This window comes from Typopeltis vanoorti, chromosome 13, assembly GCF_054136105.1.
Source record: "Typopeltis vanoorti isolate ZY-2024b chromosome 13, IOZ_Tvanoo_1.0, whole genome shotgun sequence".
In the NCBI taxonomy this organism is placed as follows: Eukaryota; Metazoa; Arthropoda; class Arachnida; order Uropygi; family Thelyphonidae; genus Typopeltis; species Typopeltis vanoorti.
The window spans coordinates 114065201-114089853 of NC_143561.1; the positions used below are offsets into that span (position 1 = coordinate 114065201).

A 24653-nucleotide genomic window follows, 5' to 3' on the forward strand; every position below is an offset into this window, starting at 1 on the left:
GTCTATAGTCACACGCCTGCCTAATGATACACTTGCCTTCACTGTATACGGAAAACCCACACACACAGGCAGATACATTCACAAACTCTCCCACCACCCCTTGCAACAATATGGCATTATTAAAACTCTTACGAAGAGAGCCCACAATCTTTGTTCCAGTGGAACCACCCTCACTACTGAGCTTAATCACATACACAGCACTTTCCTCTCCAATGGCTACAACGAACACAGTATCAAAAAAATAATCAGTTCCTCCCCCATTCCCCATCCTTCTCGTCAACAAGATTTTAAAAATGCCATCACCATACCCTACATCCGTGGCACATCTGAAAAAATAGCCAAGATACTAAAAAAGTACAACCTACACACAGCATATAAGCCCCACCGCAAACTTGCAACCCTTATCCGTTCTATGAAAGATCAGCTCCCTCCTCTCTCTCTCTCTGCCTGGAGTTTACAAAGTACCCTGTTCCTATAAGCTGGTGTACTTTGGACAGACAGGCAGATCAGCATCCATCCACCTGGAGGAACACAAGTCTTACATCTGTAAACATAACTATGGCCATTCAGGCTTGGCTGACCATGTTTTGGACACCACCCACAGGGTATCACCACCATGCTCCATCACAGCAAATTCAAGAAAGAGAGACTTTTCTTAGAAGCAGCAGCAGCTCTCAGAAACCAACCAAATCTTAATAATAAAAACGGTTGCATTAAGCTTCCGAAGATTTGGGAAACACTCATCACCAGAGGTCCCACCTTACATTCCAGGCCACCTACTACCGCCCTTAGAGGGCGTTCCACCTAGATAGGACTTTAGTGTCACCCACGTGGTTGGGCTTAGCATTGTATGATATTTGTGTGCATGTTACATTAATTGTTTTTGTAATCCCCGTAGATATCCTAGTGACTAGGACGAAATATAGGAAGTATTAAATTCTATTTTAATTCTTTTTGAGTGTTGTAAAAAATCCATTAAGTCTCCAACATGATGTCCTCACAACACTTAAGCCTCTACACACGACCTCTGATGTAGTCATTCCTTATCCTGTCCTTCTTTGTCACACCACTCATCCATCTCAACATCCTCATCTCCACTACCTCCATCTTCTTCTCCTGTGCCTTTGTTATAGGCCATGTCTCCGTGCCATGAAGCATCGCCGGCCTCCCCACCATCTTATACAGCTTTCTTTTCCTCTTACAACTCACTATCTTGTCGCACAGGACCCTGCTCATCTTCTTCCAGTTCATCCAGCCGCATGTTATTCTGTGCTGTATTTCCTCATCCAGGTCACCATTCCTCTCGACGACCAACCCAAGGTTCTTGAATTTCTTCCCTGAAATTAGCCTTTCACCCTGAAGTCGTATGATCATATCCTTGTCACTCCCCATTGACATATATTCAGTCTTCTCCTGGTTAATTTTCCGATTAATTTTCATGCCTCTCTCCTCCAATACCTTTCTCCACTGTTCCAGGGTATTTTCAAGCTTCTCTCGGGATGATTCGCATAGAACAATGTCGTCGGCAAACAGCATGCTCCATGGTGCCTCCTTCTTGACATCCTCCACTAGTACATCCATGACCAAGTCAAAGAGATAGGGGCTCAGAACTGACCCTTGGTGTAGCCCTACGACAATGGGGAACCCTTCTGTCATGCTGACACTAGACCTGACCTGAGTTTCTGTTCTCTCATACATCTCCTTCACCATCCTCACATACTTCTCCGACACTTCCCCCCCCCCTTCTTCCTCATATACCTCCTGCCTGGCCCACTCTGTCGTATTTATATACGACATGGTGTTTATAGACCTTTTCCAGGTCTATAAACACCATGTGCAGCTCCACTTGCATCTCACTTTATTTCTCCATCAATTGCCTTAGCGCAAATATCGCATCTGTTGTCCCTCTTCTTGGCATAAATCCAAACTGCTCCTCACCAATTTTCGTTTCCTGCTGTATTTTCCCTTCAATTACTCTTTCCCATATCTTCAATGTGTGTGACATCAGCTTGATCCCTCTATAGTTGCCACAGTCTTGAACATCTCCTCTTCCTTTGTAGATTGGGACAAGAATACTTTTCCTCCATTCCTCTGGTATCTTTTCCTGTTGGGCTATTTTCCTCATCAGATCCCATAACATATCCACACCCTCATTGCCCAAACTTTTCTGCACTTTCCCAGGTATCTGATCTGCCCCCACAGCCTTTCCATTCTTCATTTTTCTCAGTACCCAATCCACTTCCTCTCTACTTATGTCTTGCACCGGTCTCTTGTTTGCCTCTCCATCCTCACACCCCTCTCTCAGATTCTCCTCATTTAGTAGTTTACAGAAATATTCTTTCCATCTTCCTCTGATTTTGTCCTCCTCTTGTAATACTGCTCCTAAGGCATCCTTTATCTGCTTGACTGATGTTATGTCTTTCGAGGCCTTATCTCTGGCTTTCGCTATTCTCAACAACTGAGCTTCACCACTGTTTCTCTCCAGTTCTTCATAAACCTCATCAACTGGAGGTTTATGAAGTCGCTTTCGCCCTTGCCACAGCTCTCTTTGCATTTTTCTTTGCTAATCTATATGCCTCCTTGTCGGCTCTAGTTCCAGTCATGTCCCATTTTTTCTTTGCCTCTTTCTTTTCCTTGATCTTCAACTGCCTCCTCATTACACCACCATGCCTCCTTATCCTCAGGCGGGCCCTTTCCTGATGTTATACCAAGCACCTCTTCTCCAATTTTTCTAATATTCCGACTATTAACGTCCCACCATTCTTCCACATCCTCTGGTAACTTCATTTCTTTCAATACCTTTTCTTTAAACTTATTCCTTGGGCCTTCCTCTTCCAATTTCCACCACTTTATTCTCCTCTGTATCTGCCACTTCCATCTATTCTTCTTTTCCCCTTTTATATCACAGTCTACCACAACCAACCTGTGCTGCTACACTTTCTCCATAACTTTCTCCGGAACTCTCATAGTACCCATGTATAAAAAAGGGAATAAAGCTGAATGTGAGAATTACAGAGGAATTTCTTTAATGTGTGTTCCAAATAAGATTTATGCAATCATTCTTGAAAATAGGTTGAGAAAACTGGAAAAAACAAGATGGGTTCAGGCCAAATAGAGGTTGTCAAGATCATATTTTCGCTTTATGACAAATAGTTGAGAAATTATGGTAATATTGACAAAATATCGAAACTTAAGTTTTGTAGATCTGGAAAAGGCATACGACAAAGTACCCAGAGGAAATCTTTTCAAGATGCTACAGTCATATGGAGGTGAATGGAACATTATACAGAGCAATACACAGTCTATAATTAAGTTGTTGGTGTGCAGATAGAATTGAAGGAAATATAGCAAGATGGTTTGTAAAATCTGAGGTAAGACATGGATGCACATTATCTCCACTCTTATTCATCATCTATATGGATCACATTATGAAAGAAAGTGGCATTAGGCCTGATATCAAACTAAGCTGTTTGTTTTATACAGATGATGCACTCCTAAACACAGTGCAAGTCTCCAGGATTCTCTTAACTAAATTGAATAACAGCTGTAATAACAAATTTGCAACCATGAAAATAGGCAGGAGCATAGAAAACTTGATATACCTTTCAGATATACCTTTTTGATGCAAGGTACGGGAGTGGTGTGTAGTTCTACTTCTTCTTTTGGATTTTGAGCTAAGATATTTTACTCGTTCTATAGAACCTCCGTCCAAAATTCAGCTCAAAATCCAAAAGAAGTAGAACTACACACCACTCCCGTACCTTGCATCAAAAAGGTATATCTGAATGACTGCAAAGATTATTTGCTATCTTCAAACCCATTAACCAAATTCATAATCTGTTACCCTCTCCAAAAGACACTCTCGACAATGATGCTACCAGGAGTATACCAAGTCTTATGTACGTGCAGACGGTCATATTATGGACAAACAGGAAGATCAATCTATAAACATATTTCTGAACATCAAGATCACATATGGCTCACCAAACTACACAAATCAGGCGCGACACAGCATGGAATTAAAATGCTAATCATAGGATCCAGTGGGAATACACAGATTTATGTACAGATATGAAAAGCTATTCAAAGAAAGTATTGAAATTCTACTTCATAGACCAAACCTTAATTGTAATGACTACTGTCCCAAAAGTTTGGGAAATTGTTATACTGAATTGTGTTAATTAGATTGTATTATCATAATTAATTTAATTTTTACGATACCATTATCATTTCTGTCCAGTAGTTTTAACTTGACAAATGCGCAACTACTTGTACAGAAAGAGATTCAAATTCGGCACGTGATGTGTTGTTTTATTGTTCAAATTACTTACTATTGTTTTTCATTCATCTCTTGTGATATGTGAGATGAAATATATGTGTAAAATAAATGTGAATGGTTAATTATGATAAATCCACACGTCTTGCTATACAAGAAAATATTTAATTTAAAGTTATGTAAACAAACATCAGCTTCTTTTTTAAAAAATAAAAATAAAAATCTGAAATCTGATCCTCTATCTTTGCATTATGTCAGTTTATGAAATTCCACATGATTTGTTTGTTGTCCCTTCAGGTTAACAAGAAGTCTGGTAAACAGTATGAAGAACTGTTGTATGATGATGATGATGGTGAAGAAAGTATATGGAACTCTATTACTAGGTTAGATTCAATATCAGACTTTTAATTTAAGTTTTAAGTATATAGTAATAGGTTATCATAAATATATGTACTCTTATATACCATTAACACGAATACATGGTGTTCAGTCTGTGAGGCAATGCAGCTCATATGAAAAATTATCCATTTATCAGTTTTAAAAAAAAGTACTATTATTTTAACTTGTACTATTTTTTTTTTCTTTTATATCAATCACACATGCACACACACAACAAAGAGACCTAAATAACAATGTATGTGTGAGCAAGTGGCCTGGAAGGAAGTTGATGTGTTTCTTGAACTGTTGGTGATTCTATTTACTGGTAAAGTACTGTGGCTGTTACAATGAACAAAAATAGTTAAAATGAAGGGCAAGAGGATAAGAAGTTGGTTTGATAATGAAGCTAAGATATTTATGGATGTTGATATACCTAAAAGATAATGCAGAAACAGCACACTCCACAGGAGAAGCTGTGGGTGGGGTCGATAAGTTAAGAAAAGTAATGGAAAAATGTCAATAAACTATATATTTATGTCTATAATAATGTTTTAAGGCTCGTTGTAATCTGTAATAACTAAAATTCTTTTAAAAGAATCCATAATCTGTATGAAAGTGATTCTTTCAGATATATTGTTTTCAAGCATGTCTAATAAAATTTACCATGAAGATTGTGTTCTAATGTGGGTTGCAGTACTGGGTAATATTGTTTTTGTACTAGTTGTTGAAAGTTTAACTGCTGGATTACAAAGCATATTATTATTGTTTTAATCCTTTACCCAACCATTAAAAAAAAAAAAAAAAAAAAAACGCAGCTTGCATGTGACATATCTTCACAATGCAAAGTCAGCATCCTCCGTGTACAAGTAAACCAGTCATGAAGATACTTCACATGTGGACTTTATTTGCTTGTGCTTATGTAAAGGGATCTCTTCCAGGTATGATACTTATCCTCCAGTATAAGAAACTATATTATATAGTTTATTATATATACAGGGTGTTCGGGATAAATTTGACAGTTTCGTAAGGAAAAAGAAAATCTTCTTTGTATCTATTAAATTTAATGAATTGACAAAAAAACATTACAGGCAGAGTTAATTACAATACTATCAACAAGATTTACTCAAAATAACCACCATTAGCATCGATCACAGCTTCAATTCTGCTTCGGAACCTCGAACAAGCTGATGCTACAGTCTCCCTGGGAAGGGCCGCAAAAACTGTTTTAATTTTATCCATTAACTGGGCTTTTGTATTACTGGAAGTGCGATTGGTGTCTTTTTCAACTGCGCCCCATACAAAATAATCCATGGGGGTTAAGGTCTGGGGAGTTTGGAGGCCAAACATTTGGACTGGTGAAGTCGTAGAAATTTTCAGACAACCATTTTTGACTTTTCCCAGAGGTGTGGCAAGGGGCCGAATCCTGCTGCCATACATACGGCCTACCATTGGCTACCCTTGTTATCCAGGGCTTGACTACAGTTAGCAACTCCACGAACAAAGCCCGAATTCCAATGCCAGGGTTCTTCAACACCTGTTCCTGCAGATTTGCGAGGAATTCTGCTGTACGAACGCAATCAGATCGTCTGCTAGGGATCTTTCTTCTTGCTACATCCTCGTAGTCACCATTACAAGTCTCTAGTTCATGCCTGATTGTTTTTACTGTATTCAGGGAGCATTGGGCAGCAGTCGTAATATCCTTATTTTGATGGCGGGCACGAATCATCATGATACAAGTTATTCTCTTCCATGATTCAGGTGGGTTCCAGCTATCCATCCTTTCTGACATCTTGTATATGAATGAAGAAGGGTCCAAACTTTTAAATGAAGAGAAGTGTGTGTTAATACATGTAACTTACGGAAAAATATAATTAATTATAAATATGTCAAATTTATCCCGAACACCCTGTATATATATTATGTTATATAGTTTCTCGTACCGGACATAAAATTATATATAGGCATCCCCATAATGCCTAAAGAACGTGCAAGACATGCACTCCTTCCAGTGTAAAAGCTCTACATTCATTTCTCATGATGATGAAAGGCATCTTTATACTGTTGACTTTCGATGTAACAAACTGAAGTCCCCACCGAATGTCCATATGCTAAAAAAATTTTGTTCATTAGGTCTCTTGGAATTCACTGTAATGAAAGTCAGTAGAAGCTGTTTCAATTAAAGGTCTGTTAGCCAGTCTCATGTGGCTGTTGTTAGTGGTTTTGCCTCAACTCAGTTTTTCATCACTTAAAATAGGAACATAAGCCAGTGAAGACATGCAGAATTACAGGCAAAAATACTGTGTAGTGGGTGGTATATGGTAGTACAGAGTGACATCATGTAGTGAGTCCTCAGACTCCAGAGAAGTGCCATGTTATTAATAATAATTATAAAAATAGCATATTAAGTAATGTTTCTGTATTTCATATTTTTACACTTGTTGCATAACTGCTTCATTAAATAAGATATGACTAAGTATATGGAATTGTATTCCCCCCCCCCCTTTTTTTTTTTAGGCTTGTTCTCTCTAAATGTTATCCTATGATGCTTGAACATAAGTAAATTATTAAGTTCTAACATGGACCTATGTTTGACCATTATTGTATGGAAAGGAATAGAATAATTTATGTATGGTAAAGGATATGAACATAATTGGAAGAAGATTAGCAAATGTAAAATATCTTGAGATTTTTGTATTAGATGTGAGAGAGAGAGAGGGAGAGATCATAATTTGTAAAGAGGGCTGATATAAAACTTGTCTTTTTTTAAATTCAAAATTGAAAGGTGAACAGTGAAATGGTATGAAACTAAGCTTCATATAAAGAAATTAAGAATAATATTGATAAATAGTTATTTAAATTTGTTGTTTGATAGCTGTGATTGGTAGGTGGTGTTCAGTGTAGTTAAAGATCTGTATTTATTAAATCTCTTTGTGTTTCTTCTGCATGGCTTTGAGCATGAGTAAATTAGCAGTGAAACTTAGAGGGGCACGAAAGACGAATGCAAGTAACGTGGATTTTTCGAAAATGGTTCGATGCTATGATTGCAGTATGTATACTTGGGGAGAAATTCAAGGTATTTCTGTGTTGAGGATTAATAGGAGAGATGAGAGAGTTTGTGTGTGCAAGAAGTGCAACATACTTTTGGATTATGAGATGTTGAATGTGAGTGGTAGTAGGTAAAAGATCGTAGATGTAGCTATTGGATTAAGTGAAGTTGACAATATAGTTGAGTGCTTCAACAGCAATGGTGTAAAACAGTGGGCAAAAGTGGCAGTGAGTTAGTGATGTTGAGTGGTAAGACAGTGAGCATAACTGGCAACGAATGAGCAGTAAGACAGCAGACACATAAGATAGTGAAAATGCTATTGGCATAAATGGCAGCGAGAAAGTAACTGAAGAGATGAAAATGGAGTTGATAATGATGAGGCAAGAGATTAAACAAATGAGAAACTGAGGAGAATTATGGATATGATTTTTGGAATGATTAATCCATCATTTTTGTTCAGTTTTGGATGGTGTTTTAGCATTTCACAGGCTTCTTTAAATTTTCTCTCAAACCAAGTTTTGATGCAATGTAGGGACTTGGTGCCTTTCCAGTCAATTCTATGGTATGTTTTTAGTGCGTGGTCTGATAGGCCTATTTTGCCATAATGGAGGTATTTAATGTGTTGTTTATGTTCGTCTTTTCTTATGGTAAAACAAGCCTATCAGACCACACACTCCAAACATACCATAGAATTGACTGGAAAGGCACCAAGTCCCTACATCGCTCCAAAACCTGGTTTGAGAGAAAATTCAAAGAAGCCTGTGAAATGCTAAAACACCATCCAAAACTGAACAAAAATGACAGATTAATCATTCCAAGAATGTGGAGGACCTATCTTATAGCAACCGAAACAAGCCCAGAAGAATATCTCAATACGAGAGGACTTTAGAATTGTTTAATGTAGTTCTGTTTTTTTTTTTAAATTTAATATTATTAATTTAGTTTTTCCACAAGAAATCAGGCTAGGTAAAAGATTAATGAACAGTTGGATTCATTTTACCTTTGTATAGTACAGTAGCATGTAGCTTGGTTCTTATACATATGTATTTTCCTGATGATGACCTCAATATAGAGGTCAAAACATCGAATGTTACTTTGCTCTTATTAAGTGAAGTAATTATTTTAACACGTGTGTTGTGTCTCCATAAATTCCTATGAATGCTGACCACTGTGTAACCTTAAAAGAAAGAATTGTTGGTATAAGTGAGACGTGGTTAAATGAGGATGACATTCTGACAGGAATAGAGATGGAGGGAATTCGTGAAGACAGTCAAGGCTAAAAGGGAGAAGGAGTGCTATTGATGATGGCAGAGGAGTTGTACCCATCTATGGTGGAGATGCAAGGAGCAAATACTGTTTGGTTTTGAAGCAGTATGGCATGAAATGAGGTGGACAGGATGGATTGTTTAGTTGGGTGCTGCTATAGAATTGGTAACGGCAGTGAGAGTGAAATGTTTAGGCAAATTGGTCTGGCTAATAAGAAAAGGATGATCATTATGGGCGATTTCAATTATGGTAATATACAGGGTGGCCATAATTAAACTTTCCCTATTCATAGCCTTATGTAGCTCGATGTAATAGCCAGGACGTCACGAAATTTGGTAGAGAGACTAATCAAGACATGGGGAAAAAAGCATTCTGTGAAAATAAAATTTTAGTTAGAAAAGTTGCTATTGTGGGTTATATGGCACAGTACAATGTAAAAAAGTGTTAAAATGGACAGACAAACTAATATGAAAGATTAAAATGAAATGAAATGAAAAAGTGCAGCACACCTTTGTGTGCTACACTTATGATAATGCAGCAATGAAACATTTAATATCAATTTAATTTAGCATAGTAATTATGGTATTACAGTTACGGGAGCATAAGTGTTGTCACAAACTTGTTGCACATTTGCACGGTTACTGGGCTACAACAGCAACATATCCCCCCCCCCTCCATTGGCAAAAAGTCACTGATGTGGGGGGGGTGAATATGACACTGGGGATATTTAAGACAATGGAAATATTTCCGTTGTTAGAAAGCTACATAAGGCTCTGATGAATAGGGGAATTTAAATTTTTGCCACCATTTGCTATAGACTGGGACGAAGATTCTTTAGTTTTTGTGAGACAACTACCTTAAGCAGTACATAACAGAGGTCACATATGGATAGAGAATCTTGGATTTGATTTTCTCATCAGAAGAAGTTGTAAATGACGTGTCACTTCTTCCTCCAGTTGGTGAAAGTGACCATGAAGTGGTCACTTGGGTGGTGGCCAGGCCATATCAGGACTTCTGTGAGAAAAGGCTATATGTGGAACTATAAGGCTAGTGATTATGACAAACTCAGGAGGTAGCTTACAGCAATATCATGGAATGAGGAATTGGATGGGAAGGAAATCATTGGTCTCTATTCAGGAAGTATCTGGCAAAGGCAATGACTGAATGTATTCCAATGGGCAAGAGATTTAAAGTAGGTGTAAAATGAGGTGAAGCATGGAAATGGGAAGAAAAAGGCATTGTGGAGGTAGCACAAGATGAATAATGATAATCAGTTACATGAGTACAAAGAACGAGCAAGGAAGGTGACTCACTTGGTAAGGATAACAAAAGTGTGGTATAAAAGCAGTTAGCAAATCAGTCTAAAAGAAATCCTATGGAGTTTTTTCAATATGTGGCCAGTAGAAGGAAGAATCATTATGGAAAGATATGTTGGTCAGTGATAATGGGAGAATTGTAAACACTGAGGAGGATACAGAAGAGGTGTTTAATGAACAGTTCATGAAAATTTCCATCCTGGTGATTGTAACATAATGTACAACTTGAGGACAGTGGAAGTGGGGAAGGAACCAATGATGGTGAGTGAACAGGAGGTATATTTGGAATTGAGTAAACTTGATGTCAACATGGCCATGGGACTTGATGGTATATCACTGCATGTCTTGAGAGAATGTTCCAGGGAGTTAACAACTGCTTTAACTTACATTTTTAACATGAATCTTAGATTAGCCTAAGTTCCAAAGGAGTGGAAAGATTGCAAAATTGTTATGCTTCATAAAGGAGGTGATAAGACTAAGGCTTAAAATTATATGCCAATTAGCTTTTTTGGAGTTGTGGTCAAGGTGTTATAGAAGCTTGTCAGGGCAAGGATTCTGAACTGGGAGACTTATGAGAAGTAGATGAGTGTGTAAGTGAAGTAGAGAAGTGGGTGAGTGTGTGGGATGTTTAATGTAGTAAAGGATAAGGTTTTAAAATTTGGGAAGCAAAGATGGATGCAGAATATAGAATTCGGTGGGGGATATTTTAGATGGTAGATGGCAGAGGAGATATAAAATCTGTGGGTGATGGTGGACAGGGACTTGAAATTTTGTGGACATTTGGCTAAAATTGTGAGGACAACACAGCAGATTATGGGAATGATGTGGGGACCACTGACATGTAAAAGTAAGGATGTTATGATTTCATTATACAAGGCTTTGATCAGGCCACATATGGATTACTGTGCACAGATTTGGATGCCTGGTTTTCAAAAGGATGATGAATTGTTGGAGAGGGTTCAGAGGCAATTGACTAAGTCAGTTTATGGTGTCTGGAATGTGGAATATGAGGACAGATTGAGAGACTGCAAATTATAGAGCCTGGTGGATAAAAAAAGAAGGGAGACATGATTGAGACGTATAAGTTGGTAAGGGATAATTACCAGATTAATGTGGATGAAATTTTTCATAGAATCGAGAAACAGGGAGAACGAGAGACCATTCCTCTCGTTCTCCCTGTAGAAACTGGAAGCTCTATGAAGAAAGAAGCTCCATTCATTAATCCATTTAATGAATCCATTAAATGGATTAAAATGAATTTTAATCCATTTAATCTTTTGCTGCTTGTTATAAGGGCAACTTCAGTGAAGTCAAAGAATAATGTTGGAAGTTTTTCCACTTGGTTATATTACAAGGGTGGTCTGAGAAGTTCTTGGCTTAACAATGAAAAAACGAATTTATAATTTCAAAATTATTTTTATTTTTCAACATAATCTCCCTTAACACTAATACATTTATTCCAGAGATGCTCCAGCACCATTATCCCGTTCCTGTAGTGGTTCTCAGTAAGATCTGCAAAATACCCCTCTACAGCTGCAATCACTTCTTGATTCGAAGAGAAATACTGACCAGCAAGGAAGAGTTTTAGTTTTGGGAAGAGATTGAAGGCAGAGAGAGCCCAATCTAGGGAATAGGGTGGATGTTCCAACAATTCATAGTGCAGATCCCTTAATTTTCACATTGCCAAAACACTACACTTGATTTTTTGCCAGAAAAGATAATTTTTTCCTTCTGCTAACCAGGTCTTTTCTCACGATTTTTTTCGTCCAGTCTGGTTAAAAGATCGGAATAATATTCCCTGGTTATTGTTTTACCCTTTTCAAGATACAGTGGTACCTTGGATTGTGAGTAACTTAGTCTGTGAGTGTTTCGCAAGACGAGCAAAAATGTTTAATAAATTTTAACTTGATAAATGAGCGATATTTTGCAAAATGAGTACTGTATTACCTATACACTTTGTCTGCCAAGCGTGACGTGATCATAAGTTGCTTGGGATTGTGGGTAATCATCTCGCATGCGCAGTCTCAGTTGGCATACCTCATTCGTATAGTCAACATTCGTGCTAGCGTTGTGACCACGTGTGTGTGTGCGTAAAGAATTAGTGACTGTTCTTTATTAACTGTACTACGACAATGGCCCCAATGAAGAAAAGGGTTGAAAAGGAAGGCGGTAAGAAGAAGGAGATGATTACGGTACAAGTTAAGAAGGAAATCATCGGGAAGCACGAACAAGGTATGCAAGTGGCCACCATCGCAAGATTTTATAAGTCTAGGGAGGTGTGTAAAATGTGGGAAACTGCAAAATTTTGTAGAAAAGCACCACCTGAGTAAGGCTGTAGCAGTGCGAGCAATGAATCTGTTTAACGACAATGCAATGTCATATTTCCGTGAAATCCTCAAAAGGAGGCAAAAGCAAGTGTCATTAGATAGGTTCCTTGTTAAAGTCTCACAAAAAAGAAAAAGAGTCAACAGATAGCAGTGATTCCGTTAGTGACAATGAAAGTCGCCTCCTAATGCAATTAATGTAATATATAATTGTAATGTAATTAATAAATTCGATTACTTTATGTATTTTGTATTAATCATTTTTATATGAATATTTTTGAATTTTGGAACGAATCATCTGAGTTTCTATTATTTCTTATGGAGAAATTCGCTTTGATATATGAGTGCTTTGGATTCCGAGCACGTTTCCGGAACGCATTATGCTCGCAAACCAAGGTACCACTGTAATTAATAAACAAAATGCCTTTAGCATCCCAAAACACCGATGCCATAATCTTTCCTGCTGATGGAACTGACTTTGTCTTCTTTGGCACTGAACAATCGGTTTCTGTCCATGTTTTGACTACTGTTTGGATTCAGGTATATAATGGCGAATCCAAGTCTCATCCATAGTAATAAATCAATGCACAAAATCAGTTTTATTCTTGTTAAAATGCTCCAAGCACTGTTCAGAGATTTTCATTCGAGTTTGTTTTTGATCTGCTGTGAGCAAGCGTGGCACCCATCTTGCACAAAGCTTTTTTATTTCAATTCTTCATGCAAAATATATGCTACACGTTCTTTTGAAATGCCTATAGTCTCAGCAATTTCCTGCACTTTGACTAACTGGTCATCCAATACCATGTCATGCACTTGATCAGTGATTTCTGGTGTTGTTACACTTTTGGACATCCTTCATGTGGATCATCTTCGATTCTGGTACGGCCATGTTTAAATTCGGCAGCCCATTTCTTAATTGTCTTCATTGTCGACAATTAAGAAATTGTCATTTCGTAATTGTTGAAAACAAAGGCGAAGAGTGCATATAAGCTTTTATGAATCTCAAATGAATTTCTTTTGGTGTTAAACCTTCTTTTACATAGAAATTTATACCCACACGATACTCAATTTTATTCATTTCAAGGGATACAAAAATCATTGTATCCCTTGAAATGGATAAAATTGAGTATCGTGTGGTTATAAAATTCTTTGCTTCAAACTTTTGCTTCACTTCACAAACAAACTTCAAACTTTTGCTTCAAACAGCTGTATAAAACAAACTACTTGATAGAATGACTCGCAATTTCACAATGATGCTTATGACAGATGTACCAATTTAGGGAAAAAAAAAAATCTTGCAGAAAAAATGTTTCCATTTATGGTCGAGGCCGAGAACTTTTCAGACCACCCTTGTATAAATTAAAGATACCAAGAAATTATATACTTGGTTTAATCCTTTATCCAAGTGTAAGCAAACAAGTTTGCACCTGAACTATTTTCAGGACTGGGGCAACTCACATAAAGATGCTAATGATTTCACATCACTTGCCTTAGTATCCCATGCAAAGCACATCTTGCAGACATGTATAATGTTATTCATTATGGAAAGGGTCACTACCCAGACCAGTTTCAACTAACGAATTTCCAGGAGTTTCAACTAATAAAGTTAACTGTTAACTTCTATGGCTGGGTGGACCTCAATCCCTTGGATTCTAATCCCTTCATCGCTAGGAAATAGATTTGCATTAGAGATTAGCGAGCACTTGGCTCACCCTATTTAGGACAGTGCAGGAGCACATGACCGAATAGCATAGCAGCTTTCAGTCGCTTATGTTTCCACCTGTCGTCTTCATCATGGTTAGAGCACTCCTGAATGAGTTGATTGGGATGAATAGCTGCTTAGGTGAAATAAGTAGTGGTAATATTACAGAGCAACGTGGAAAAATCTGGGATATCAGCATTGAGATGTAGGAGAGCATGTCATTTGTTGATCATGGAGAAGATGACTTGAGTATTCCTGAGGAATTTGTTGGTTGTGGCCTGGCTGGGATTTGTTTTGCTAAAGGCCATTAGCATCTCCCCTAGTGTGGAAGCAAGAATCGCTGCAGAGTTTTGGCTACAAGCTGCCTGGGCTCCGGGTATGTTAAGCAGAGACCTTAAAAGTGTACGTTTTATTGGCTCTAGAATCCCTCGCTTTGATTTTTGGTACAGGTTTCGTGGCTCGCTTCTGAGTGGGTGGGGCTAACGCAGCTCTAGTCTTCTGCAGGTTAGATAGGTGAAGTGAGCAGCCCTTGTAATTGACTGGATGTGGGCCGTCACAATTCGTGCACTTAGCAGGTGTCGTCCGTGGTTTGGTGCAAGTGTGTGAAGAATGGTTGTCTCCGCACTTTACACATTTGTAGTCCGCACTATATAATTTTTGTGCATGCCCATATTTTTGGCAGCTATGGCATTGACTGACAGATGCCTTTCTTCTGAATGGTTCGGTCTTGATGACTAAGTTGCAGATTGTCTGAAGGTTGTAAATTTCTCTCTGGTCTTTGCTGATCTCTACTAAGACCAGGGGCATGGGATGCTTGTCTGCTCGGTACATGCGCAAGATCTTAATTGGCTCTAGGCCCTATGATCTGTAGTCAGCAGCTATTTCTTCAGATGTTATGGTTTCTGCCAGACCTCTGATGACTACCTTTAGGTTTGTGTCGCTCTTAAGTTGGAATGTGGTATGGGACTTTCAGTTCGTCCATAAGTCTGGTCAGCTGGTGGTAGTCCGTCGCTGACTAGTAATCCAGTTGGATCCGGATTCCTTCATCCGTGTTCTTAGCTGATATAAATTTGATGTTTGTGTTCTTTATCGTCTCCACGATTGAAGACCATTTTTCTTTCATTCTTAGAATTGCCGGAGGAATCCTCTCTTTGGGCTGTGCCCCTGAGTCCATCGCTGTTCTTTCATCAGGTTGTGCTGTTGTGTCCATTGGAATTGCATTTTCCAAGGGTTGGGTTATTATTTCAGGTTCGGCAGCAGGGGCTTTTTCTTCCTTCTGACCACCTGATAGTCACTGGAGTTTGAATTAAAGATGTCTTCAGCTGTTGTTGCTGGCATTGTCTTGTGAGAGACAGGGAGAAGGTTCAGAGGGTTGGGAGGTCCTCTGTCTCCACTTCCAGGATCTGATGTTTTTCGACTTTTTCTGGCTATTTTGTGTGCAGTTGGTTGCCTAAATGTCTGAATAAAGTCAAAAGTTCCTCGAAATCGAGATCGTCAATAGGCATGTCCATGGCTAGGCTTAAGGATCGGAGAATTTAACAAACCGATCGCATAAACAATCTTCAGTCGGTCTCATAATGAGATCTAATCCATAATCGTAAATCAACCAAAGATCAGTCAATCACCAATATCAACCAATACAGTTTTAAGTAATGAATAAGTCATATTTTCTTATATGAGTAACCAAGAGGGGTCACACGTTATTATTAAAATATTCTGGATTAGAGAAAGTTGTTGGAAGTTTTTCCACTTGGCTATATTATAAATTTAAAGATACCAAGAAATTATATAGTTGGTTTAATCCTTTATCCAAGTGTAAGCAAACAAGTTAGCACCTGAACTATTTTCAGGACTGGGACAACTCGTATAAAGAAGCTAATGACTTCACATCACTTGCCTTAGTATCCCATAATGCAAAGCACATCTCCTTGCAGAAATGTTTAATGCTATGCATTATGGGAAGGGTTGACCTCAGTGAAGGTCAAAACCGGTCTGGGTAGTGACCCTTCTCGTAATACATAGCATTATGCATGTCCACAAGGAGATGTGCTTTGAATAATGGATACTAAGGCAAGTGATGTGAAGTTATTAGCTTCTTTATACGAGTTGCTCCAGTCCTGGAAATAGTTCAGATGCAAACTTGTTTTTTTACACTTGGATAAAGGATTAAACTAGGTATATAATTTCTTGGTATCTTGAATTTATAGTCAAAGAATGATGTTGGGACAAAATGTAGATAAGTTCAGTTATTAGTTATTAAATTTTTATCTAATTGATATACTAATTATTCTTAAAAATTTAGAAATACATTAATAAAATATTTATTCTGATCAAGCAATTTCTTCTTCCAAAATTGTAGAATTATGCCAAGAAAAGTTCACAGCAATTCTCTTTCACTGTTGTTAAAAGCTTAAAAATTCTATAATATGAACTTATAACACATATAACTCTATTACAAAGTAAACATCTTTCTCCCATAAATTACACCTGTACACCCCTTGAGGGTATATGGCAGGAATTTGATGATGATGATGATGATGATGATGAGAAATTATAATCTTGGCTTCATCCTTGATCCAATTGTAAGCAAACAAAATTTGCATGTGAAGTTACTTCATGACTGGTCTACTTGTATATAGAGGCTAATAACTTCACATCATTGCCTTAGTAACCTATAATGCAACATTCATCTCTTTTTGGTCATGTATAATACTATGCATTATGAGAGGGGCCAGTACCCAGACCAGTTTCGACCTTTATTGAGGTATGTTTAATTGCAAGATTTCCTAAAATTCATGAGATCCCTCAGATTACCCAACAGTGAGTGACTCAAAGGATCATTTAACTCAGCTGTAGTTTCACTCAATGACAGGCTCACCCCATCACTGAGCAGAGCTGCTTCTATCTCAGGGAAAGCAACCACTTCAGCATAAAAAGCACATCAGTGGCAGCCAGACCCAGAAGGTCTCATCAGTGGAAACCAGACCAAGAAGTGATACCAAGGTTGAAATAATGTAGAAGTCGTATTTCCATATACAAGTTGTCAAAAGGTCCTTATTACTAAAATACTCTGGATTAAAGATAGATGTTGAAAGTTTTTTCGCTTGGTTATGTTATGAATTAAAGATGCCAAGAAATTATATTATTGGTTTCATCCTTTATCTGATATATCCCATAATGCATAGTATTATACATGTCCAAAAGGATATGCATCCTTGCATTATGGGATACTAAGGCAATTGATGTGAAGTCATTAGCCTCTATATATATACAAGTTAGCTCAGTTGTGAAATGACTTCATGTGCAAACTTTGCTTGCTTACGCTTGGATATAGGATGAAACCAAGAATATAATTTCTTTGCATCTTTAATTTATAGTATATACAAGTGAAAAAACTTTCAACATCCTTCACTCATTTAGCTACAGCTTTTTACAAAAACCTTATCGGAAAGAAGAGATCGTTTTGATGAGAAAAATAGATGCCCTGCTTAGTGCAGAGTCTGAATTCCTGGAAACCAGCTGCAGCTAGTCAGATGCTAACAGTAAAAGTATTCAAGCTTGAAGGGTATGTTATGCCAAGCTTGAAGGGTATGTTTGGTAGTCCATCATGACTGGTAGCTTTGAAATGGCTCAGATTATGACCAGATAATCATTTATTCTTTGATGATTCAAATGATATTAGAAGTTTTAAATGTAACTGATGCTTCTATAAAACAAAAATTATGTCCAATAACAGTAAATGAAAATCCATGTGCAAAATACAAAGTAATTTGCACATGCAGATAAAGATAGGGAAGAAATTTTGTATATTTTTCCCTTCAGATATGCTGTGTCACATTTTTATTAGCAGTCTTGATTTCTCCTTTTCATAATTTATATTTGCTTGTTCATTTTGGTGTATTACGGTATTCCATAATTGTTCTGTGTTAGTCATCTCACAGACTAGTTAGCCCAAAATATTTTTGACTTGCCCAAACCCAAAAACTGTATATTTATCCCCCCCCCACAGTTCTATCTCTTGTAAGTGTTCAAGTAGTAGACTTTAAACATTTAAAAATATATCTTTTTAAAAAAGTTTTCTTTTTGATGATCTAGGTCAACGTTGTTATTGCTCCTTTGATTCAGTTCCTTAATCACTTCAAGAAAAAATTTTAAAAATGATGTACAGAAATCATATAAATATTTAACTAAACACTTTCATATATACTGTAATGTAAATTGAAACTAAATGTTCAGCGAACTGCGGTTAGGAAAAATATTCTGGATGGTTTTTTCCAGCATGTGTTCTTTAGGTTGAATTGGTGAATAAGAGCAAGCTATGGACAGCTTGCTCTTACACCATAACTCTTCTGCTGCAGTTTTAAGTTAGTTACAAAATAACAGCTTGTCTTGAAATAGGATGTAATGGACTCTGATAATTAAAAAGGATGTATTATATACCAGGTCTGTATGGCTGGCCTTGCAAATAGCATACCTGTTCTCTAACCAATAAGCTATGGATTTGGAGCCCACTAGTATTGAATCTTCGTGAAAGTCGTTAAGTATTCCACAATTTTTGGAACACCTGAAGGGGTGAAGAACCACCACCATCCTGCTTATTGGAAGTCTGAAGTTGCTTGAAGTTGAAAGTTTTTTCACTTGGTTATACTATAAATTAAAGATTCCAAGAAATTATATTCTTGGTTTCATCCTTTATCCAAGTGTAAGCAAAGCAAGCCACTTCATGACTGGGCTACGTATATACAGAGGCTAATGTTTTCACATTTCAGTCTGACTCCCACTGAAGAAATCTCAATAAAGGTTGAAACCAGTCTGGGTAATGGCCTTTCCCATAATGCATAGCATTATACATGTCTGTAAGGATATGTGCATTTCATTATGGGATACTAAGGCAATTAATGTGAAGTCATCAGCCTCTATGTACAAGTAGCCCAGTCATGAAGTGACTTCACGTACAAACTTTGTTTGCTTACACTCGGATAAAGGATGAAACCAAGAATATAATTTCTTGGCATCTTTATTTTATAGTATAATATAATCAAGTGAAAAAAACTTTCAACATCTGTTTCTAATTCAGAGTTTTTTTAGTAATAAGGTCTGACACCTTTTGACTACTTTTATATGGAAATGTGACTTCTGCCTTGGTATGACAACTAGGATTTTGGCAAGATAAGTACTTTGGTTTTCTTTCATTTGTTTTCACTTTGTTTTTTTTTAATTAAATATTAAGATTGCTGGTAGTGCAGTTAATATCTACATTACTTTTGGCAGTGTAGAATTATTTCTATATCATGGGATTATTTAATTCTCAGTCTTATTCTAGTTTTCTCTTTCTCTCTCTCTCTCTCACAATCAAACACAGAGGTTTTAGTCTTTTTTCCCCACCTGAGATAATGGTACTGAGAAGTGAGACAGGTGACTAAAGTTTTAAAAGAGATAGTTGGTGCTAATAAGATTTATTCTTTCACCCAGTAAGTTAGAGGAAAATATTTAATTGTAGTTAGATTAGTAATGTACAAAAGGGTTTATCAGTGAAGATCCAAACAGATTTTCTGGTGATGTCACCTTCACAATGGATATGAAGACGCCCATACCAAACTAGGTAAAATCACAAAAAAGTACGCAACCGAACCAGCTAGAAATTAGCCTCAGAATTCCAGAACTGCAGGAGCCACTTTCCCAGTCAGATATAGATGTAACAACATCAGTTGAAATTGCCAATAATGAATCTAGTATAACAACTGAACAGATACAAGACGAAATGCAAAAACATGAAACTGTTTTACAAGGAGAAACTGGAGAAGAAACAGAAAAGCAAGTAAGACAACTGAACTTACTATGCAGACAAGATCATCAAAAAGGAAAGATGAATTAATAAAAATAATTGAGGATAAACAAAAAAAAAAGACAACTACATCTAAAAGAAAAAAGTAATAAAAAATGTAAAGATTGAGAAGGCTCTGGATCATCAAATGAAAACTCTTTAGGCTCAGAAGAGTTTATCAACTGTGAAGAACCATCTCATGCTAATAAAGGGACAGCCTAGCAAGAGATACAATTAAAGAAAAAATAATAAAGTTTAATGATTCAGAGTTTTCTCAGTATGATTATCATCTACATGAAAAGAAAATAACTAGCTTCCAAATCAAGAATGATAGGCATGAAATTGAAATAATGGAAAGCAACTGTAAAAAAAACTGGAAATCAGTTTACAAGAAATAGGCTACACAATTGCTCCTTTACAGATTGAAGACCACATCAGATTCATCCAAAATCTAGAAGTTAGACTTACCAGTGACACTTCATTAATCATAGTATTTCTTTTCTGCATTGCCTCATTAAGTGTATGAGCATTCCACAGGCAAATTAAACAAGAAACTATGTGGAAACTTATACTGTTCTATAATATCAGTTGTTTTTTTTTGTCCAAGAAATATACTTGAGTTCTTATTCTCCCCCCCCCCCCTCCTTGGGTCATTCTGTAATATCCAAGGGGATGCAGAATGGAGAATCTTGACAATAGACTGGAAATACTGTGGATGTGTAATAATAAGATTTAGAAACGTTTATGCTCCATCCAATGGAACAGTTAGATCAAAATTCTTCCAGGAATTGGAGCCATATTTATACGGTGCCCACTACACCATAGCAGCTGGAGACTGGAATTGTATTGAAAACCCCACATTAGACAAATAGGAGGATACCCCAGGAGTAGAAAAGTGGAATATGCACAGTAAAAACATGTCTTGACAATTCTCAACTAGTAGACATATGGAGGATTCGCAATCTTAATCTCCAGGCTTACACATACATGAATCAAGGTATTGGTGCCCATCTTGATCGAATTTATATTCTTTTCTTCCCTTATAAATAGAATAATTCAGATAAAACTTTTTGACATCATCATCATTTCAGCTCATAATCCAGTTCTACTTAAGTTCCACTGCATGGAACAGTACAGATCAGTTCTGGACCATGGAGACTTTCACCAAATTTTTCGTTGAACTTTTCATCCAAATTCCAGACCCTCTGTTCAAATTGGAATAATGTTACCTGGAATTGGAATATGTGTTAAAATTCAAACAAGTAGTAAAACAGAATATGATGGAATGGAAAAAGAAACAGGCTTTCCTCAAAAGAAAAAAGTTGAAAGACAACGTAATGGTATAGAATGTAGCAACATCATTAGAGACAGAAGTGGAAAGGCAGAAACAAGTAGAAAGAAATTTTAAAATAAGAATACAACAGCACTTAGCAGATTGCTCTTCAAATGCATTGTTCAGTAGACAATTCACTAAATTCCACAATGAAAGGATTATCACTGATCGATGGTGAAGACACGTCCATCACTCAAGACATCCTTAACTCCTTTCAAAAACACTACAAAAATCTGAAGACATAGTACTGTTGGAAATTATAACTCTTGGAACATTAATGGCTTTCTTGTTCATATACAAGATGGACTTGACAGACCCATTATGGCATCTGAAGTTACCTTAGCCTATGAAGAATGCTAGACAAGAATATCTCCAGGACTTGATAGTCTAGAGATAGAACTTTATTGCAAGACCGGATTTTATTCTTCCCATTCTAGTTATACTGTTTAATTCTTTTCTCTCATCAGGACACATACCAAGTGAATTTGTAGGAAGCCATGCCATCCTCATTCCAAAACCTAATAGAGATCACACCTTAATCAGCAGCTGGAGACCTATTTCTCTATCTAATACTGACTACAAGACATTTTTTCTGCATTATCAATAACAGGCTCAAAGTGGCAATGAGATACATAATTAAAAGCATACAGGTGTATGGAGTTCCAGGTCGAGCAGTAGAATTTAATCTGTTTCTGCTACGTGTTCTAATCCACTTAGTTAATACGAAAAAGCAATAGATGGCAGTGCTATCAGTAGACCTTACTCAAGCATTTGATAATGTCTGGCAACCCTTTCTGTTCCACATCCTCCGGCAAATTGGTGTAGGTAAAAAAGCTGCTATCCAACAGCAGAAACATATGTTCCTGTTCATTGCCAATTCAACTACCCACATCCTAGTTAATGGGTTCCTGTCAGACCTGGTCAAAATTTGAAAAGCAATGGACTAAGGTTGCCCTCTTAGTCCATTGCTTTTTGTATTGCATTGTTTCTTTGGTTCTTGAACTTTTCTTGTAGAAAGTAAACATGCTGTGTGAGGAATAACAGTTCCTTCAACTATGAAGGAAAATAAGGTATTAGCATATGCCGATGATGTAGTGGGCACTTTGAAGGATAATGATTACATATATATCTTTTTTGGTATTTTGGAAAAATTCAGCAAGATCAGTGGATTAACTACTAATGCAGACAAGACAAAATTAAGTTTTTGGAAAATGGGATCTTGGAGGCATTCCTTTTGAACTAACCCCTTCTTTCCATTATTATTATTACCTGACACCTCCAGGGAGTCCAAAGACTCATCGAGGGAGGACACCTACTGTACAACTCTGTCTCCACCACTCAATCCACCAACAAACCACAACTACTGTGTTTGAGTAAAACTTTAGTTTAATATAAACCAAAATCAACACTCGATGTTTCGACCTTCGTATCAAGTCTATCCTTCACAGTCTACCGCAAACTGACACATACTGGCCAATACATACATGCTAAATCATACCACCACTCATCACAAAAATATGGAGTCATTAACACCCTTAAAAGCAAAGCTATAACAATTTGCTCTAATCAGCAAGCTCTTAAGCAAGAATTAAAAATTATTAGCAACACATTTAGAAATAATGGCTATAACAAAAATACTATTAATAAAGTTAAAACCATAGCCATCCCATACATTAAAGGATTATCAGAAAAAATCAACAGAATCCTGCACCATTATAATCTCAATGCCACCTTTAAACCACTTGCAAAACTAAAAAACATATTCAACTCCTCTAAGGATCCCCTCCTCGCATTGGCACATCCTGGAGTTTATTGCACCTACTGCACCTGTAACTTACCTTATATTGGTGAAACTTGACATACAATCCCTATACATAAAAAAGAACACAAAAGAAACATTAAATATAACAATTTTGGTGAAGCAGGCCTCTCAGATCACACACTCAACACCTTACACCAAATTGATTGGAAAAGTATCTGCTCTTTACACCATACAAAAACCTGGTATGAAAGAAAATTTAAAGAAGCGAAATTCTGATTAACCTAATATCAACAATAATGGTGGCATGAAAATTCCAAGAATCTGGATGGCACATATTCAGCCTACTTAATACTTAGTATCTAGTATACTTTAGGACTTTAAGCAACCTTCAGCTAGTATTGAAAACTATTCCATACCAACTGGATGAAATTTAAATGTATAATCATGTTTTTAATATATATATATATATATATATATATATATATATATATATATATATATATAAACAGGTTGCTCTTCAGCCCAATGTAATTTTGTAACCAATAGATAGTAATATTAATAGGACTCTAGCGCTGATGTAGTAAAGGTTTTTTTTTTTTACACCAGAGGTCAGGCCAATAATTGTTGTAACGGTTGGTCAGTAACTTTAGCAAACCATGTAGATTGTAATGCAGCGTGTTTCTCTGTATATAGTGTATATGTTCCAAAAGATGACCTCGATATGATGGTCGAAACATCGAGTGTTGATTTTGGTTTATATTAAACTAAAGTTTTACTCAAACAGTGTAGTTGCCTCCATAATTTTCCAAAATGTATTCTGATCACCGTGTAAGCCTAAAAGAAAAGCTATCTACCACCACCACCACTAGTGTTTTCACAGACAATCACAAACATCCATGCCCACGCCAGGATTCGAACCTACAGCCATTTGACTGGAGAGCCGACACTAACCACTCGGCTAACCAGGCCGGCATACCAACGGCATCTACCGACCGCCACTACTTTTATTTTCACAAATAATCACAAGCATCCATATCCACGGTGAGCTTCGCACCGTGGATATGGTGCGAAATCTTTTGGTCTTTTGGTTGGAGAGTGGATACTCTAATCACCGGCCAACCAGGCAGGCATAAAGGAATTTTAAACTTTGTAAAGTCTATTATTATTCGTGACTCCTCCAGGGAGTCCTAAGACTTATTGAGGGAAGGCACCTACTCTACAACTCTGTTTCCACCAACTACACCAACGCCATCTACCACCCCACCACCACTAGTATTTTCACAGGCAATCACGAACATCCATGCCTATGGCACATTCGAGTAGGCGGCCTCAGCGAACCAGGCCAGACAAAATTTAAAAAAAAAAAGTAAAATTTGGTATAAAAAATCTTTAATTTCTTTCGCCACAAACTTCAACAGTTTGGTAC

General features: G+C 37.1%; 1 protein-coding gene across 4 annotated transcripts in view; it reads left to right on the top strand.

The window, feature by feature from the left end:
• The window catches only part of Uggt (UDP-glucose-glycoprotein glucosyltransferase), an 835069-nt gene that overhangs the window by 613987 nt on the left and 196429 nt on the right, over positions 1–24653 (top strand). For all 4 annotated transcript variants that reach the window (XM_090403047.1, XM_090403050.1, XM_090403049.1 and 1 more), the window contains exon 32: positions 4574–4659. In XM_090403047.1, the coding sequence (XP_090259173.1) occupies positions 4574–4659 (86 nt within the window). The remainder of the gene's footprint in view (positions 1–4573; positions 4660–24653) is intronic.